Source organism: Phyllobates terribilis, unplaced genomic scaffold, assembly GCF_046119375.1.
Source record: "Phyllobates terribilis strain yellow unplaced genomic scaffold, ASM4611937v1 Scaffold_4__5_contigs__length_816908805, whole genome shotgun sequence".
NCBI classification, from domain to species: Eukaryota; Metazoa; Chordata; class Amphibia; order Anura; family Dendrobatidae; genus Phyllobates; species Phyllobates terribilis.
In genome coordinates, this window is record NW_027362764.1 from 664,964,287 (window position 1) to 664,979,874 (window position 15,588).

At 44.0% G+C, this 15,588-nt stretch overlaps 1 protein-coding gene across 4 annotated transcripts in view; it reads right to left on the bottom strand.

The window, feature by feature from the left end:
* The window catches only part of TPD52 (tumor protein D52), a 258,486-nt gene that overhangs the window by 144,849 nt on the left and 98,049 nt on the right, over positions 1–15,588 (bottom strand). For 2 of the 4 annotated variants that reach the window (XM_073679486.1, XM_073679483.1), the window contains exons 4-7: positions 11,968–12,069; positions 6,710–6,751; positions 5,237–5,285; positions 2,889–3,432 (exon numbers count right to left, since the gene is read on the bottom strand). In XM_073679486.1, coding sequence (XP_073535587.1) covers positions 3,319–3,432; positions 5,237–5,285; positions 6,710–6,751; positions 11,968–12,069 — 307 coding nt within the window. In that variant the 3' untranslated portion in view covers positions 2,889–3,318. Of the gene's footprint in view, positions 1–2,888; positions 3,433–5,236; positions 5,286–6,709; positions 6,752–11,967; positions 12,070–15,588 lie in introns of those variants that run through there. The other 2 variants (XM_073679485.1, XM_073679488.1) reach the window with 2 other exon arrangements.

The window sequence follows — 15,588 nt, forward strand, 5'->3', positions numbered from 1 at the left end:
GGGTGTGGAGGAGAGGAGAGTCTCCTCCACACCCAGGTACCATTAAAAAAGCTGTAAAAAAAGAATAAAATAAAAAATAAATGTATTCTTACCTTCTGTCGGCCCGCGCAGCGCTCCCGCTTGGTTCCCGGCCCTTGCAGTGAGTTGTAGGACCTGCGCTGACGTCAGAGTCATGTGACGGGTCACGTGACGCTGACGTCGGCAGGTCTTTCAATTCAAAGTTGCCGGCAGCCGGGAACTTTGTAAAGCAGGACAGCGCGGGCCATCGGAGGTAAGTATATACACTCTCTCGGGTCACACTATATAAATCCATGCTGTTTGCATGGATTTATATAGTGTGACCTAGTTGTCAAGCACTTTCCAGGTGATGCTAAAATCGCCTGGAAAGCGCTTGTCAATCTGCATGCGGAAACGCATGTGAATCTGCATGTGGATCCGCATGTATTCTGCAGGAAAAACGCATGCACAATCTGCATGCGTTTTTTCTGCCAGGGAGATGCAGAAATGATGCAGAAATTTTCTGCTTCATTTCTGCATCGTGTGCACATACCCTTAGGGTTCGCTCACACTGGCGTATAACACGATGTATTATAAGATAGCACTCGGCTTAGTGTTATACTGTGGCACAGTGCAGATCTGCGATTGTTTTCTCAAGCTGAATCGGCATGACAAAACAATCTCAGAATGCTGTGAGTGCATCTAATGATTGGATCATGCGCACCCATACAAGTCTATGGGTGTGTGTGAAACATCGGACTGCACTCTCATGTCAGAGTTCTGTGAATAGAGAAGATTGAGAAATTATCATCTCCAACTTCTCCCCACCTCTGATACAATGCTCTCATGCGAGTGACTCGCCCCCAGAGCCGTGGGGTACTCGGCAGCCGGGCCTATGGATGCCGGTGGGGGATATCACGGTGGCTGGCCCGGTCCGTGGCCAGGGTGGTCACTAAAAAGGGGGATTATTTATAGGGGATTTGTAAAGTGTTCGTGACGCCACCTGTGGAATGCAGCTAAAGGGAGCCGCCGCTGCGGAGCAGTCCTCTGAGGCAAATGTTAGGGCAGCTTATGATGGAACGGCTCCCCACAGGTGGAGCGGGCCTCAGGGCAGTGTGAATGGGGTGGGTTGCGCTGGGCGTTGTAGTGCCGGGAGGCAAGAGGGCGCAGATGAAAGAATGGACGGAGGCAGTACGGTGCAGTCATCCGAGTCTTTACTCACAAATCTTATGACCGTTCCACTGGTGCACTGTACGGGTGCTAGCCTCCCACGTCACGCTGCATTCACCAGGCAGGGGTTCAGCTCTTCCACAGGCAGATCAGGAGCACCTGATGGAACCCCACTCTCTTGTGTTCCTAGCTAGACCGTCTTCACGCTGGGTCTTCTCCCTCCTGCCCTGCGCTTCCCCACTCTCAATCTCTGAAGTCCCTCCTGTGTTACTGGAGTTCCCAGACCGGTTTGACCCTCGCAGAGATTAGAATGAGGCTTTTGGCAACTGACAGTATAAGCCAGAAGCCTCCGATTTTTCCAGCCGAGACTTGAAGTTACACGACTGGTCCAGGGGCCGGTCCCCTTCTTGCGGCCTACGATCCCTCTGTCTTCTGACAGATTCGGGGCGTAAGGGTGCTGTCCCGCACTCGCCGTACCCCCTGGGATCCCTTCTTTAGATCGGAGCCTACTCCTCTGCTCCCCTCCTGGGCCTCTAGGACTAGGCCCTATTTGTGGAGCAGAGCTCCTAATGAGACTCTGCTCCCTGACTGTCCTCCTGAACTGTTCTTCTGAACTGACCTGCCACCCTAACATGGCTTCCCTTTTTATACCTACTGTCAAAGTGCTCCCCTAAACTACTTCCTCCACCTACACCCACACCCACTACTGCTTCTCTCTACCTTTGGGTTCCCCCCACTCCAGCCAGGGTCAGGGCTCAGCTCTACGCACGCATGTTGCCCCTCCAGCCGGCCTGGAGTGTAGTGTTGGATGCAGGTGTTGGGGTTCCGTGCAGCACGCCCTCCTTACCTGAGAGAAGGAGACACCACACCTCTGGGTGAGGTGCAGCACCTCTTTGGCGACTGAACCCTCAGGGGCGCCACACGAGTGTATCAAACTCCGGTGACATGAGAGTGTCATTAGCATAATCGGCCCGATTCTCTTGCATGAGAGACTATGCCAGTGTGAGCGAGCCCTTAATCACAAACTATTACACTAACCTTCATTGCAGTTGTACAACACATACGGTCTGGAATATTAGTCCCATGTTTTAGGGCTCTCTCAGTTTTGTCAAGCTTTTAGCTTTGACACCTTCTCACCATCCTAAAATGGCTGCTGCATTCCCTTCCTTGGCTTTTAAACAGGCTATGGTAATCCTATATACACACCCCGATACCTGCAAAGAATTATTTTGAAGCCAACATGGTCACATCAGTCTTCTGTGGTTGATGCAATCTTTTGCAATGTGTAAGAAGGCAGAAGGCATTTTTTGGGCAATTTGCATACATTTAAAACGAAAATTGTTTCAAGCCGAATTTTATGAAATTTGTGGCTCCTGGCGAATTCAATCGATTTACTGATCTCTAGTATCTACCTCTCTTGTGATATTTAATCTTTACAGGATAGCAGCCTCTGGATGTACTCAAGAAAATTTTGATCCACTGACAGCAAACAGATCTTGCAAAAAAAATTGGGAATGGATTTACCGATGATATTATACAAATGATTAAATAATGAAAAGCTAAACAGGGACAGATCTTATGCAACCTGGAAAATGTTTAATGCAAATCCTGTTAGTCTTCCTTACACTCAGTATTTCTACAGAGTGGAAGGCAGAAGGTTATGTGAGAAATAACACAACAAAAACCAACAATTGCAGACTGAAGCAAAAGAATACGCACCATTGTTCTCTCACACATTTATTTCAGGTTTTATTAGTGTCTACACAGTAAATGCAGAATTCAGTGTAACAAAAATCTTGGCAGTAGTAAAGGAGTAATGAAACATGTTGCATAAAAATCCCTTTATCTTTCCCACCCACCAAACAGTTGGATAACTTTTTTTTCTCTATCACAAAGAAATGTTAGGGTCCCTATTGTAAGACCGTATCTCTGTCACCTGCAGTGGTGGTGGCTGCTGTCCTTGGTTTAGCATTTGCTAAGTTCAGCTACTAAATGGCAGCCAATTGCCCTTTGAGAAAGTGATAGATAGACAAAAGGAAAAGCAAAAAAAAGGGGCACTGGAATATGTTTGGAGAACACAAGAGGGCGCTCTGGGTGTGCTTTCCATGATCCTGCAGCATCTTTCAGATTTGGCGGAGTACAATGGTGATCTCACTGGTCTTCAAGATCTTTTTCTGTGAGGTCATCTGTGGCACTGGCGTTGGCTGCGGAGGTCAACACTTCTCCAAAATCTCCGGCTGGTTGTTTGGTGCCACTTACTTTTGACTGCAACAAATACAAACATTTATACAGTGATGTAAAGATTATTGGAAATAAGTTTCATGTTCGTTGCGACAGCAACAAGGCTTTTTTTTTTTTGCCTGTGACCACAAAGCCGCTTCGAGGACACTCCTGAATGATGCAGTGAAAACAGCAGCAAGAGTCATATCGCTGATGTCTCTTGGCTCCCTGCTTGCCAGAGGGTAGTGTGCTCCAGAAGATTGAGAGTTTGGGCCATTGGCGTGGTTAAAGGGGTATTCCATCTCAAAGATCCTATCCCAATATGTAGTAGGAATAATAAGAGCAAATACATCCAGTTATAAATGTTGTACAGTTCTTCTGATCAGCTATGTCGCTTACCCATGTGCAGGGCATTGCAGTAGCTTAGGTATCCATGGTTACGACCACTAACAACTGTCACTATATGAGTGGTTGTAACCATGGAGACCTTAGATACTGCAATGCCCTGCACATTGGTAAGCGACATAGCTTATCAGAAGAACTATACTACATTGCTAATTGGAGGCATTTGCTATTATTATTCCCACTACATATTGGGATAGGATCTTCGAGATGGGAATACCTCTTTAAGCTGTTGGCCTTAACTGTCTCGGTTCTCCCAGGCAGCATATTAGAAGCACAGGGACATAGAGCTTGAGTAGATCCAATGATCCGACCAGCTTCATAGCTGCGATGGCAACGTTTAGCCCAAACTAAGGTGCGCTCCTTGTCTAGGAGACCGGCCACCTCAGAAGTGGTTGATAACCTTGACAATGAGCTGTACGCTACAGAATTAAAAATCTCTCAATTATTGTAAGCGAAGGGGATTTTTAATAAAAGGTAAATGGCTTGTTTTACAAGCATTGCTTTACAAACACCTTGCAATTTTATTAATTTATTATGACGAGACAACCCCTTTAATGCATATCTGTGTCCTTTTAAAATCAGTCCCAATATGTAAAAGGTGACAAACCCTATGGATGCAATTCTGTGCAGCCTATGAAAGATGTCCCTCTGTTTCTGTTATAGAAATGGTAATGCAGTCGGCACTCCGCCCCTGCAATGGTGCACGTGCTTAGGAGAATCCACAGTGTATTCAAGGGAATCTGTCACTAGGTTTTTGCTAAGTAATCTAAGAGCAGCATAATGTAGGGGCTGAGACCCCGGTTCCAGCAATGTATCACTTGCTGTTCTGCTTGTCGTCATTTTGATACAACCCTGTTTTCTCTACTGCAGATCTCCCCGTTCTCTGAAGGCTGAGCTCTGTATAACCCCGCCCACACAGATTGGCTGCTTTTTGTTTACATTGACATAAGGCTGCCAATCAGTAGTGGGGGCGGGGTTACACAGAGCAGTTGACTAGGATGCACAAAGCAGCTAGTCATGTAGAGATAATCTCCTGCTGATAAAACACTGATTTTATTGAAACCGCAGCACACAGCCCAGTAAGTGACATCACTAGAATCAGGCTCTCAGCCCCCAACAGATTGCATTTAAATACGCAAAACCTGGCATTTTTTTTGCCTTTCTGCTTCTGTGAATGTGTTTGCAGCATACACAGTGATCCAACACATGTATGCAGTAAATACCCCCAATAAAGAAGCACAAGGGCAAAAGAAGAACATGACTGTCGGGATTCTGTTATAGGAAAACAGAAACCCTGATAACCATGACTGAATGCAGAAAGATGCCAAATGCAAACATTAAATATACATTTAGATCTGTCTCCCTCTAAGAATTGCTGAACATCCATACAATTCCAACACCTATGTACAGTATATTTTATGTGCATGCAAACAGTATCACTGACCTTCAGGTTTTCCACTTTTTCCTCAAATGACTTGAAAGTGGGTGAATTCCTAGAAAGATAAAAATGCAGTAATGTTACATTCCATAGAATATTCAGTATTTTCCATGGATGTGTATAACAGCAATTCAAGCAAGTGTTATAATAACCTTTGTATTTGTAGCAATTAGGACCAAGTCAACCACTAGGGCATTAATACAATTCTTGTAATACTGGTAAGGGTCCACAGTATGTTACCCAGAAAGGACGCTACTGGTGAACCTGTAAGATCCTTCTTCCATCTTGACTATCACTGTGCTGTGGTTGCATGTTTATAGCTTCACTTTCAGCAGCTGCCAGTTTCTTAAAGGCAATCGGTCAGCAGGTTTTTGATATGCAAGCTGAAGACAGCATGCCATAGGGGTTAAAACACAGATTTCAGTGATGCCTCTCTTATCAAGCACTGTGGTTTTATTTGCCTGCAATGATTGTTTTAGCACCAGGAGCTTATCACTGCTGGGACACAGCAATGCCTGCCTCCTAGTCTGGCTCTGCCCCTCCTGTGATAAGCAGCTCCCTCTATGGACACTGTACACTGAGAGCCTGGTATGGGCGGGGTTAGCTGTGGAGTGGGCGGGATTAGCTTTCTCAGCTCTGCTTCACTGCTAAATCTAAAAGCTCTGATTGGGTCAGAACGATTGCACCCAGTAAACTAAGTGATACATCACTGGATTCAGCTTCTCTTTGCCTATGCTCTCAGATGAGGTAGCAAAAACATGCTGACAGATTCCCTTTAAGCTTTTCCGGCTTGCTGTCACCATGACATGGCAATGACATCACCAACATCTCCGCTGTCACAAGCCAAATGGCAGGACAAATTACTAGACATCAATAACCTTCTTAATCTTCTTTAAATCATAATTTACGTAACAAACCTCCAACTGGCAATATCAATAAGTAATGTTATTATAAGAAGGATTCTACACCTAAAGTGAACATTTCTTGTTATCACGGAGAATATTTTTTATTTTACCAGTATATTATTCTTTATTATGGCATACTTTAAAGGGAAATTCTTTAAATTTGGACAAAGCGTGTGATATCCGTCCCTTGTGTGCATGACCCGGCAGATATCTGTAGATATGACACCACCAGCCCCGCTCACCTCAATGCGGACCGGGTGGAGCTGGATTACCCCTTGGATATAAAAATTTGTTTATTGGGGTCGGGGAAGGGGGTCATTGAATTGTCTTGTGATACGCTAATTAAGCAAAACAGGCTCAGTCAGTCAATTAAATGCCCCCAGATCTGCCTAATTAGCACACCACACATCAATTCCAATAGTTCCCCAATGGGCACATTGTGCAGTAGGGTTTTTCTACAGCATCTCCAATATATGCTACCAAGAAAGGATGGACTGAAGGCAAGTGCCCTTTAACAGTAATGCAGGCAGATACGTCATGCACATGTAATTAACCTTACTGGGCGATACTTTACCTCATAGCAGGCATACTAATTGAATGCTGTAAAGAACGTATACTAGGAGGCAGCATTAAAGAAAAAAAAATGAAAATTATTCAGAGACACTATAGCTACATACATCACACTTTATAGGAGGGATAGAAAAAGGTTACAAGCAAAATAGCATTAGAGATGGTGATAAATGAGCAAAGAAGGAAACTAAATCAAGTAGTATATATAATCCATGCCACAGGGAGGCAGAAGTATAGCTGGTGCAGGGGCAGCATTCACACCGAGCCCTGCAGGAGCTCAAAAGGTCCAAGTGGAGACCAAAACTAATTAGAAGACTCATTTGGGACCCTGTTCAAGATTTTGCATTGGAGTCTGCAATCTTAAAGTTACACCAAATCCTTCAAATTGCACCCAGATAATGAACTCTTGTTAGGGAGAAAAAAAAAAAAAAACAACGCATGAGATCATAATAAGTATAACCACTGGATCAGAACGAAAAACAAAAAAAATGTAACTAAAAAGGAAGAGGCCACCATTGTGTGATTGGTGGGAGTCAACTTCTTTACACCATTGTCTCTATAGAGAGAAAATGCACCAAGGATCCAAAGAGTAATGTTTCTCCTTGCGGAGAGTGACATGTCAAGCCTAGCATGCCAAGGTGAGGAGATTTAAGCCTTGCAATGCTCCTCTGGGAAATTAAATATGCAAATTACCCCTTGGATCCCGGTCAGATGCCTCTCACCTAGCCAAACCAGATCTCACACTGACGATGGGCAGCACCCTGAAACACCATGTCTGCAAATTGAGATTCTGGTTTGGCTTTTATCCTAAGTCACATGATAAGGTTCGTTAAAGGGTTGATATTGACTTTTAGGATTGCTACTTCCAATAGGTGGAGCTAGAGTTCTAGTCCTCTTCCTCTGTGAAGAGACAATTTGCATATTAAATGCATCTATACACATAGGACTATTTCTGGAGGAGAGGAGTGGCTAGGTTTTTCTTCACCCAGGTCAAAAGACTGAATTTGACAGCTATTGCATGAGCTATGCAGACAGTCAAGTTTAAAAAACATGCAATGTTAATTTGCAATGAATTACTAATGGCTGTGAAATTTTGTAAAAGTAACCCTACAGTGCCCGGGTCTTGTCCAATTTGCATACAAAGTGCAAAAAGATATAAAAAAAGAAAAAAAAAAGCCACCCATTACTGGGGCATGCTGCAGGGTTTGGAAATGGGAGAGAGGGCGTTCTACTATTAGCGAGAGGACTGAGGGGTTTGAGAAGTAAAATGCCGATTACAGGTTTCCAATCATTAACAGCAAGCAGAAATCGTGAACGAGAGGAACAACTGAAACACACTGGAAACCTGGAGAACTTTCATTCTACGTTAAAGTTTAATTTACATAGGACTGGACATCCCCACAAGGTATGGGTACATACAGACGTTTAGTATTTGCAGCCGATTTGTGGCAGGAAAAACGCTGCGTAAAATAAGCACTTTTACGTGCGTTTTTTATGTATTTTTTTAGCACTTATTTGAGTGGGTGAAAAACACTGCAAGTACACTGAAAGGATAGACGTGCTGCAGATCTGAAAAAAACTCTTTGAAGGTTCATATCTGCAAGAAAAAAATAAGCAGCATGTGCAGGAGATTTTGGAAATTTTATTCATTTTCCTGACCTTGTAAAACGCTGCTTTTTTAGTGGCAAACCCACATTGCAAAAAACTCAGCAAAAATGCAACATATAAACAAGTCCTAGAGGTGTTGAAAGTTACAACTTCTTAAATTTATGCAGGTGTCAATTCCTACTGCAAAGTGCACCTTAATTTACCAGCTAAGGCAGGGATGTCAAACTCACAGAGGGCAAAATGAAAAACTTGGACAAAGTCGAGGGCCAACCAGTATACAATATAACGGGCCCCCCATACAATATAACAGGCCCCCCATAGTCCCAAATAGGGGTGGTGGTTCTGGTGTCGCGGGCCAAATTTGTCCCATAGGCCAGAGTTTGACATGTATAAGCTAAGGGAATGAAGAATGGGAATCTTGTAGAAGATTACATGATTGTCAGCGGTTGCCCTTTTAATGAACTGTTCTGTAAGTCTAAAAGATGAAATGTGATCATATAATATGCCCACTTAATTGTAAAGTGCTGCGGAATATGTTGGCGCTATATAAATAAAATTATTAAAATTATTATTAACTGAAACAAATGCTATAAGCAGATTGGTTAGCGTGGGCGAAATAAACACAGGAAATATTCTTCATATACAGCATCACCTCGGAATAAGCAAAAAATTCTATTCTACATTGCAAAATCGCTTCCACCATCTCTAATAACAAGTATATTTTTGGCACAATGATTATACAAATATATTACGATTCATATTTCAACTTTCCAGTTCACTTTGTCTGGACCTGGGAATAAAATCTGGAACTAAATATTCATATTTCTACAAACTCAAAAAAGTGCCTGCTTGTAAAAGATGACCGGGAATGTATCGAAAATATTTCTGTGAAAATATTAGACTGCCTCCACAAATGAATTCTTGGCCGGAGGTTCAGCTGTCACACTGAACAGATGCTCCTGATGTACAAGTCCAAACAATAAAAGCTCTGGCACGGGGTGAGAATGTTACAGGGACCCGCACATAAAATCACAGCCTGAACTAAGTAACATAAGAGAAGGACTCAATTCTGAGTAACTTTACATCGTCATAGTCTGGATATAGTGGGCATACCGGGGTTTCGGAAATTCAGAAGTACAACCACTTTTATGGAACAATTTTTTTGTAATTTTGATTATAATAATGATGACCTATCATTGGTAGAGTTGGTGCAAATTAATTTGCCAGACCATCGGCCACGTCAGCAGCCTGCAGCCAGACCATCGGCCACGTCAGCAGCCTGCAGCCAGACCATCGGCCACGTCAGCAGCCTGCAGCCAGACCATCGGCCACGTCAGCAGCCTGCAGCCAGACCATCGGCCACGTCAGCAGCCTGCAGCCAGACCATCGGCCACGTCAGCAGCCTGCAGCCAGACCATCGGCCACGTCAGCAGCCTGCAGCCAGACCATCGGCCACGTCAGCAGCCTGCAGCCAGACCATCGGCCACGTCAGCAGCCTGCAGCCAGACCATCGGCCACGTCAGCAGCCTGCAGCCATTGGATGAGGGAAGCGCCCATTACCTGACAGCATCCGCATTTTTTCTTTTTATTAGCTGTCCTGGCGTCACACCAGGCCAGCTAATCAAAAGAAGAGCTGGGGATGCCATCAGGTAAGAGGGGCTTCTCAGGGCTCCCGTCTAGCAGCCACAGATTACTGTTATGTCCGATGGACTGGGAACTGCGAATCGCACAAGCTGGTCTAAATATCGCTGCTCTCCTGAATTTGGCATGGTTCCCGCACCTCTTGAGATATTTCCCCCTCTTTCCTGTTTGTAAATCTAGTCTGGTCATGAAATGGCATGATCCTCATAAGGAGTCCCTTAGAGAAAAGCTACATATTAATGGCAAGTGACCGGTCCTCTTTAGAGAATGGCTAGTTATTGGGGACTAGCTGTTTTTTTCAAATTAGTCAATGTAAAATCTGTACACATTTCCAATATACTTTGTGCTTCACTTTCTTACTGTGTTTGTCCATAGCCCACCACAATGGGGGAAACGCATCAACACTGACATCGTCCGCACGGTTCACTAGTCAGATTCCTATTATAAACAGCAGAATTCGTTATGTCCAATCTTACAGATATTAAAAAATCCATCTTGATAGTGTGAACAACCAAAAATCCATATCTGTAATAAGGGAAACATGGGATACAATGCCGAATACCATAAGCATTTCGAACAGCACTTGTTCTTAAACTTGGTATAAATTTGTACCAAGTTTAAGAACAAGTGCTGTCCGAAATGCGTATGGTATTCAGCATTGTATCCCATGTTTCCTATAAAATTATATTATATATATAATTTTTTGAATTTAAAATTTTGGACGTTTGGCGTGCTGGATCTATTTCTCCCATACCTCTGTATCCTAGCGCTGGCAGAGCGCATGATTGCATGCTCCTGGACGGACTGAAGCCGCTGGAGGGTGAGCCGGTTAAACCCCTTTCAATCTTACAGATACACATCGACTCATCGGCATGTATCAATGGCTTCATAAAAATGACGTAAAATGGCACCAATTTGTCCATCTACATTGGTAGGTCGTCGCGGTCAGCAGAATATGATATCTCTATAAATTAATGTGATGTGGCCTTTAGTAGAGTTCCTGAAAATGTAAAAATCTAATTAGAGAGCATGAAACAAAGCACATGTCTCGCATGGCACAAGTGCCAGCAAGGGCACGAGAATCCAGTTTAATACCATCCTATGCAGCAGGTTTTGGATCCCCATATTGCATAATAGAGGGGGTTACCAACCAGCTAAGATGTATGGGCATACGGACAGGAGTCATCCTGACGAGATATTGACAAGGGGAAAAAAAAAACCATAGAACCTGAAATCTTCTTTAAAAAATACATTTTAAAGCAGTTGGACTTTTCTGACAATAGATGATCCCTATAGAAACTGGAACAATAAGAAAGACGGCATAAAACATGAGCTGTCTACACAGAGGTTTTGTGAGGCAGTCAAAACCAAATGAGTTTCCTATTGGAAACCACTTAAAGGGTGTGTGCACACCAAGTCTTTTTGCTCAGTTTTTAGAGCAGAAAGTTTTTTTTCCTGGAAGCTTTTGTTGCCGCCTTTTGATTGGGCCGTGGAGTGCTTTCCATCAGGAGATACTCCAAAGAAATGCACCTTCTTCTCCCATCAGGCATTCATCAAAGTCTGAAGTGGAGGAAAAATGCCCCAAAAAACTCAATGTATACCAGAAAGTCTTTTTATAATAAAAATGAATAATAAGAGTGTTTCAATCGCTTTTCGAACAACAGATCACGCATTTTTTAAAGTGGACCCGCTTCAAAAGGCTCCTCAAAAACTCTGCTTACACATACCCTTAAGTGCGCTGTCCAAATTTTGCACAGGCCGACTTGGAAATCTGTAATGCAGCAGCACATCCCAGCCAACTAATAACCCAATAACAATTATTAACATAAGGGTCTACAATACTGTAGGTTTAGGACATTAGACACTTAGATAACCCAAGACTTATGAATCTGAAAGAGGCATAAATCTCTGCAATTCTTTTTTCCATTACCATAGACAGATAGTATTATTATTCATTATGAAGTTATAAGTGGTCTATATAATCATTTCAACAGTAGCTTCTGTAGAACTCACTTTACATCTTCCAACTTTCTTGTTATGACTGATCCAACCGTGGAAATGGCAGCCGAGGCCTTCTGCCCGGCCTGGGACAGGGTTTCTGATGTCTTCCTATACCTAAAAAGCAGAAAATAAAATACATTATTCATGTTTCCATCTGTGCTCTAGATTACGCAATTGAACTCAAAAAGAAGGATTTAATCGAAAACTGCAATTAGTTTACAAACATTCAGGAAAGTTATAATGTCGGCTGATACTGAAGATAGTTTTAACCAAAAGATGCGATAATGTATAATGCACCGTCTATATTGAAAGGCGCTCACCTCTTAATATATTTAGTACTTTATTTTTGGCTGTCCTTGTGCCAGAAAAGCAAATCTACAGCAGCTACTTACCATCAAAACCATCACACACTTTCTTAGTGATTGCTTATGCATAAAACAGGCAAATGTACCGTAATTGTTGCTACGAGCGGCAGTCACATTCACAATGCTGCTGTTGAAAATGATGGGTTTATGTAAACAGGTTTGGAAATAACCATTCAAAAAATGTCCTTCGACCCCTCATAGTAAATAAGACTATATACAGCTCTGGCGAAAAGTAAGAGACCACTGCACAGTTTTCTCTACATGTCTGACAGCCATTCCATTCCAGTGTCCGTTGAATTCCACCCACAGTCCACCTCATTCTACTTAATGTGCTTCTGATTAGGTGATCACCTGAACCAAATCTTATGTAACGAGGGAAAGTATAAAAAACACTGCTGTGGTCTTCACAATCCTCTTGCAATAGGAGAAGCTGGATGGCAAAACAAGTGCTAGGAATAGCCCAAAAGTAATTTGAATGAAAAAATAACTTAACCATGCCAAAGGAGTTGAAAAGAAAAGTCTTGAGTGAGGAAAAGAAGGGCTCAATTTTTGCTTTACTAGCAGGGGGATACAGTGAGCGTCATGTTGCCTCCATCCTTAAAATTTCGAAGACAGCAGTCCATTACACCAAGGTCAAGCAGCAGACCTTGGGGACAGCAAAGCTACAGACCGGCAGAGGGCGAAAGCGACTCTCCACCGACCGGGATGACCGTCATCTTATTCGAATGTCACTCAGCAACCACAGGATGACATCAAGTGACCTACAAAAGGAATGGCAAATGGCAGATGGGATGAAGTGCCCGGCAAGAACAGTTCGTAACAGGCTCCTAGAGGCAGGCCTCAAGTCATGTAAAGCTAGAAAAAAGCCTTTTATCAATTAGAAGCAAAGGAGAGCTAGGCTGAAGTTTGCCAAAGACCATAAGGATTGGACTATAGAGGACTAAGGTAATCTTCTCTGAAGAGTCTAATTTTCAGCTTTGCCCAACACCTGGTCGTCTAATGGTTAGACGGAGACCTGGAGAGGCATACAAGCCACAGTGTCTTGCACCCACTGTGAAATTTGGTGGAGGATCGGTGATGATCTGGGGATGCTTCAGCAAGGCTCGAATTGGGCAGGTTAATCTTTGCGAAGGATGTATGATTCAAGCCGCATACAAGGTTACACTTGCTTCCTTCTGCTTAGGCAATGTTCCCCAACTCTGAGGACTGTTTTTTCCAGCAGGACAATGCCCGATGCCACACAGCTAGGTCAATCCCCGATGCCACACAGCTAGGTCAATCAATGTGTGGATGAAGGAGCACCACATCAAGACCATGTCATGGCCAGCCCAATCTCCAGACCTGAACCCCATTGAAAAGGACGCGCTCCCTAGAACCGTGGGGTACTCGCCACCAGGTTGGTCGGTTCCTTGGGATAGTCACGGGGGCGTGATCTGGTCCGGGGCCCTGGGTGGTCAATAAAAAGGACAGTTTATTTAGGGGAAAAGTTTTGTGACGCCACCAGTGGTATGCGGCTATAGGTGGCAGTCGCTGCTGAAAGAGACCGCTGGGGTCGTTGGTGACGCAGCTGGGATGGATTTGCTCCCCACTGGTAGAGCGGGGCCCCAGGGCTACCGGTATGGTTAATGTAGGGGATTGTGGATGTTGGGTTACAGGACTGAGGGTGCAGATAATGACCAGACGACACAGGAATGGCGGTTTTCTCTACCTTTACTTGATGTTTGATGGTTCAGACCGAGGCACTGGTAACAGAAGGTAATGAAGATCCGGGCAGACTAGAAGCAATTTGGGATCCACCTCGCCAGGTGGGGTTGTAGGTCTTCCTTCTGCACTGTCCTATTTGGCCCTGCTGCCTAAAGCTATGCTGCGGCCCTCTTTCCTGAGCGATCGTTAAATCCTAGCCAGTATAGCAGGCAGCTCGAGCCTTTTACAGGTATCGCTCCTTCGTGGCGGCTCCAGGCTCTAGTATGCTGCAGAGCCGCCGGGTGTTTGGTGGGGCCAAGAGACCTGCAGTCTCCTGCCCTCCAGATTTAGCTGCCAAGACTTCAGTACCCGAGCAAGCACGGACTCCGGTGTCCGGTTTCTGGCACTTTTCTCTGGGGTGAGCTTGGTCACAGCTCCCGTCCCCAGGTTCTCCCTCATCTCTCTCTGTCTCCAACTGACTTTTCTAACCCCTGCCTCCGGGCTCCAATTTAAAGGGGAAGCTCCCCTGAAGCCAGGTTAGCGCTCACCCTTCTGGTCTGGAGCCAGGAAATGTGTTGGATGCTGGTGTTGCGTGACAAGGAGACCCCTCCTTGCTTCCAAGCATGGCATCACCCCCTGTGAGGGAGGCAATGCCAATGTGGCAACCGGACTCCTGGGGTGCCACAAAAACCTCTGGAATGTAATCAAGAGGAAGATGGATAGTTACAAGCCATCAAACAAAGAAGAACTGCTTAAAAGCAGTGTGAAAGACTGGTGGAAAGCATGCCAAGACGCATGAAAGCTGTGATTAAAAAATCATGGTTATTCCACCAAATATTGATCTCTGAACTGTTTCTGAGTATTGTAGTTTCTAAATGAATAAGAACTTGTTTTCTTTGCATTATTTGAGGTCTGAAAGCACTGTTTCTTTTTTATTATTTTGACGATTTCTCATTTGCTGCATATAAACAATTTTTAGCTTTGAATTTTGGAGACATGTTGTCAGTAGTTTATAGAATAAAACAACAATGTACATTTTACTCAAAAATATACCTGTAAAAGAGAAAAATCTGAGAAAAAGAAAATTTTGCAGTGGTCTCTTAATTTTTGCCACAGCTGTATATCTAATGTACAGTTCCTACACCCAACTGCTCATGTTCTGCTACCGCTCCTTCAGTGTCAGAGGTCAGTGCCCAGTTCTCTTTTTATCCAAATGGCCGCTGCAGAGGCATGGAGAGCGCTGTGGCCTGAACCGACCCCTCCGCTGCCCTTCCATTGGTGTGGGATAGACCATCATTGATGATGACGGTGCAGTCAGGAGTCAGAGTTATTACAGGATCTCCAAGCCTCTATATTGGCCACTTGACGAGAACGGGGCACATATTGCAGATGGGAGAGGCAATTTATAGTCACAAATATAATAAGGGAGGAGGGTTGCTTTAAACCTTTTGACCCACATTTCTGATTCTTGAGATAAAAAGGGAGCTCCATCTGTAGCCTCACCCCTAAAGCTCATGCAGATGTCAGTTTTTTATTAACAAGTTCTATATTTTTCACACTCATACTTAATATAGTCTATGGCAAG